The sequence below is a fragment of the Setaria viridis genome, chromosome 5, assembly GCF_005286985.2.
Source record: "Setaria viridis chromosome 5, Setaria_viridis_v4.0, whole genome shotgun sequence".
NCBI lineage: Eukaryota > Viridiplantae > Streptophyta > Magnoliopsida > Poales > Poaceae > Setaria > Setaria viridis.
In genome coordinates, this window is record NC_048267.2 from 36,689,852 (window position 1) to 36,693,223 (window position 3,372).

The 3,372-nt window shown below is 61.1% G+C and overlaps 1 protein-coding gene across 1 annotated transcript; it reads right to left on the reverse strand.

The window, feature by feature from the left end:
- Nucleotides 1-1,028: 1,028 nt before the first annotated feature.
- LOC117858457 (interactor of constitutive active ROPs 4) lies at nt 1,029-3,005 on the reverse strand. Its single transcript, XM_034741527.2, has 3 exons — nt 2,624-3,005; nt 2,379-2,535; nt 1,029-2,283 (listed from the first exon to the last, which is right to left on the reverse strand). The coding sequence occupies exons 1-3, from the start codon at nt 2,635-2,637 to the stop codon at nt 1,291-1,293; spliced, it is 1,164 nt and encodes a 387-aa protein (XP_034597418.1). The 5' UTR covers nt 2,638-3,005; the 3' UTR covers nt 1,029-1,290.
- Between the last annotated feature and the right edge of the window lie 367 nt (nt 3,006-3,372).

Genomic DNA, 3,372 nt, shown 5'->3' on the forward strand with positions numbered 1-3,372 from the left:
TACAAAATTTCAGGCTTTCAGCGAGGTTTTCTCGGTATGCAATATGCAGATGAGTCAGAAGTGCGTGTACCAATACCATGTTATTAATGTATACTGCATCCCTTCTCTTGATTAGCCAGTTCTAGTTAGTACTCCTACGTTAGTACTGTGGTAAACTAACCAGTTGTTGAGTTACGATTTCAGGTCAGCGTTTCAGTAGTACAAGAAGCAAAAATGTCAGCTGAAATAGAAAACGTAACACAATACACTAGCCTGAATTGGGCCCAGTTCACAATGGACGTCCAAACCCACGCCGACACGGACGGGCCACTGATGCCCAACGTGCGTGACGGCGCCCCGCAGCCCGCAAGGGTCAGTCAAATAGTCAATCAATCCACTTTGGCAGCCGTCGCCCGTCGGCACCAGCCGCATTATCTGAAGTCCTGAATCCTTCTTCCCTCCTCACCGGTGATTCCCCCAAGCAGTGTCCTCGCCTGCCTCGACACCGCTCGCCCATGGCGGCAAAAGAACCAGCCGGAGCCGGCGGAGACGTCACGCGCCGCGCGAGACGGCCCTCGAGGCTTGTGGCTTGGCGGGAGTGTCCGGAGCGAGAAATGGGCGCGGTACCGCTTGATTGGATCCCCTCTGTACTTCTGTAGTGACACATCGCAGATTTAGCTACGGATATTTTCAACTAAAAATCAGGTGGTCCTATGTACATCACCAAGATGCTATTGCATTGATCCTAAAATCTCTCTGGCTGCATCCCCAACAATCCTCTCATCAGATATCCAGATGCAATCATGTGCCCCTAGTATCATGAACAACTACTACATGCAATCAGCCACTATCATGACGAACCTCACTTTGATACCATCGAATTTTTTCTAAAGGCCTACTGAAGATCTCACGCGTAGCAATGATATCCTGGAATTGGTTCGAGGGACAGGAGGTATTTTCAGAAGCTGCAATCGACCATTCCTCAATTCCACCAAGAAAATCTCAAAAAGATCACCCCAAGCACTACTCAATCATCAACAGCACAGCAATGCAGGAAAACACCAAACCATCTTGGTTGCTCCTTACAGTGAGGTAGCAGCAGGAATGCAGCATCGGGCGTTACAGACATAGTTCAATCTCACGATCGAGCATCATCTCATCATCATACAAACATAAGCAGAATCCGAACCAAAACGCGGTAAAATGATGGCGCTAAGCTAATGCAAGGAAGGCATGGAGTTCAAGCTGGTTGGCTGAGCGAGCTCACCATTGCGAATCTGTGATAGCAATCCCACATTTCCCGGCAGGCCTTCACTTGTTGTTCCCCTTCTTCTTCCACAGGTCGCCGAGCATCCGGATGCCGGCGCCCTTCCGCTTGCCGCCGAACCCCTCGTCGTCGTCACCGTCGGGCATCGTTGCGGGGGAGCCCCACCCATTACCGTTGCCGGCCAGCCCGGTGAGGTGGTTGTCCCCGCCAAGCACCGCGGCCGCGGCCTCGGCGGCCTTGCGCCATTGCTCGGTCTGCACGCGCAGGCGGCGCATCTCGCCGTCCAGCGCCTCCCGCGCGGCCTCCGACGCCTTCAGCTGCTCGCCCATCCGGGCCTCCCGCGCCGCGCCCTCCTTCAGATCGTGCTCGGCCTGGGACGCTTTCGCCGCGGCGTCCTCCTCGGCCTTCTTCGCCGCCTCCGCGGCGTCCAAGGCCTGCTTCTTGAGCTCGGCGTTCTCCGCACTGAGGGCGGCGATCTCCGTGTCTTTCTCCGCCAGCTTGGCCTTCAGCTCCGTGACCTCCGGGCTCTCCTTCTCGGCGCCGTCGATTTCCACAGCTGCATTTTTGCTCTCCTCCTCGATCATCTTCTTGGTCTCCTCCTCCTCCACCACCTCTTCCTTCTCAGCCAGCGCCGCCTTCTCGCCGCAGCTCACCGCCTCGCAGTCATCTGCGGCGGCGGCGGCGGCCTTGTTCTCCTTGTCCCCCGACTCAGCCCGGACAACCTCAAACACATCAGTCGCCGGAGAGTTTATGCTGCTCTCCTCCTCCTCCTCGGCCGCCGGTGGAGGCACCTTCAGCTCCTCCGTCTTCTTCGCGCTCTCGACCCCCGCCGAGGGCGCAGAGAGAGGAGAGGTGGCCGCGGAGGCGGGGCTCCCCTTGGTTCCGACGCGCTTCTTGGCCTCTTCGAGCGCGACCTGCGCGTCCTTCTTGGCGGCCTCGGCGGACACGAGCTGCTCCCGCAGCTTCTTGAGCTCGTCCTGCACCTTCCCCAGCTTCGCCTCCAGCTCCGCCACCCGCGTCCCCGCCGCGCGCTTCTTCTGCGGAACCCACCCCCACCGCCGGCGAAAACAGTGAGCCAGAGCACCCCACACAAACACTCCTCTGAAATGGGGGAGAAGAGAGGGAAACTTGCCTCGGGCAGAGGGCTGCGCGGCGAGTGCCGGTCCCCGACCTTGGGGCTGGTCCGGTCGACGACGGGGCGGTGGTGCGCGCCATTCGCCTCGGAGCAGGCCGTCGTCTTGAGGTGCAGCGGCGCGCGCGGCGACGCCCGCTGCGGCGGCTCGGACCCCCTGCAACGGAATCAGAGCACCGATGCCCGTCAGAAACCCGCGACACCACAACCACTGAGATGGCTTGGAACACGGACTCGGCGCGCACCTGGATCTCGGCATGGTCCTCCGCGAGCTCGTGGCGGCGGCGGCGGCGGCGGTCGTGGTCGAACCTCCCCTCCCCTCCCCTCGCAGCGTGCGCAGGCAGGCAGTCGGGCGGCGCGTCGTTCTAGGATCAGAAGAGCAGGAGCGAGAAAGACGTCGGGGTCATGGAAAGGCGGAAGCGAGCGGCGCACGCAGACACAACAGCGGAGGCTTTGAGCGAGCGAGCGAGCTGAGGCGCTGCCTCCTTTCTCGTGGAAACGGACGGGGGAATTTGTTGGCGTATTAATAAATGGAGGCCGAGGCCGCGACCGCGAGGCGAGCAGCGCCGGCTCCCATGAGCCAGCAGTTGCGACCCGACCGGTGCGCGATTCAAATTCGAAAATCATTGGAGCAAGCCATAGCCAACGGACCCATAGCCCAGCGCCGCGGCGAGCGGTGTGGCGGTGCCCAACGTTACTCCCGCTCGGGGCGAGCGTAGGTTGGTTGGTGCACGCCGCCCCGCCCGGGCGTAAATGCAGGCGCCGCGGCGCGTGGCAGGTGCTCTCCCGCGCCCGCGCGCTCTTCGGGTTCGGACGGAACGGCACCACCACGGCGGCACCGCACGGCTGGTTCCGCCGAGTTGGGGTTGTGCGTGCCGTCGCGGCGGGCAGGGCCGCAGGTGGATGGCACGCCAGTACCGAGTTGGTGCATGGGGGATGGTCAAGTGGCTGGCAGCGGACGAGGCAATTCGGAGATTGTGTGCCGGGGAGGTGG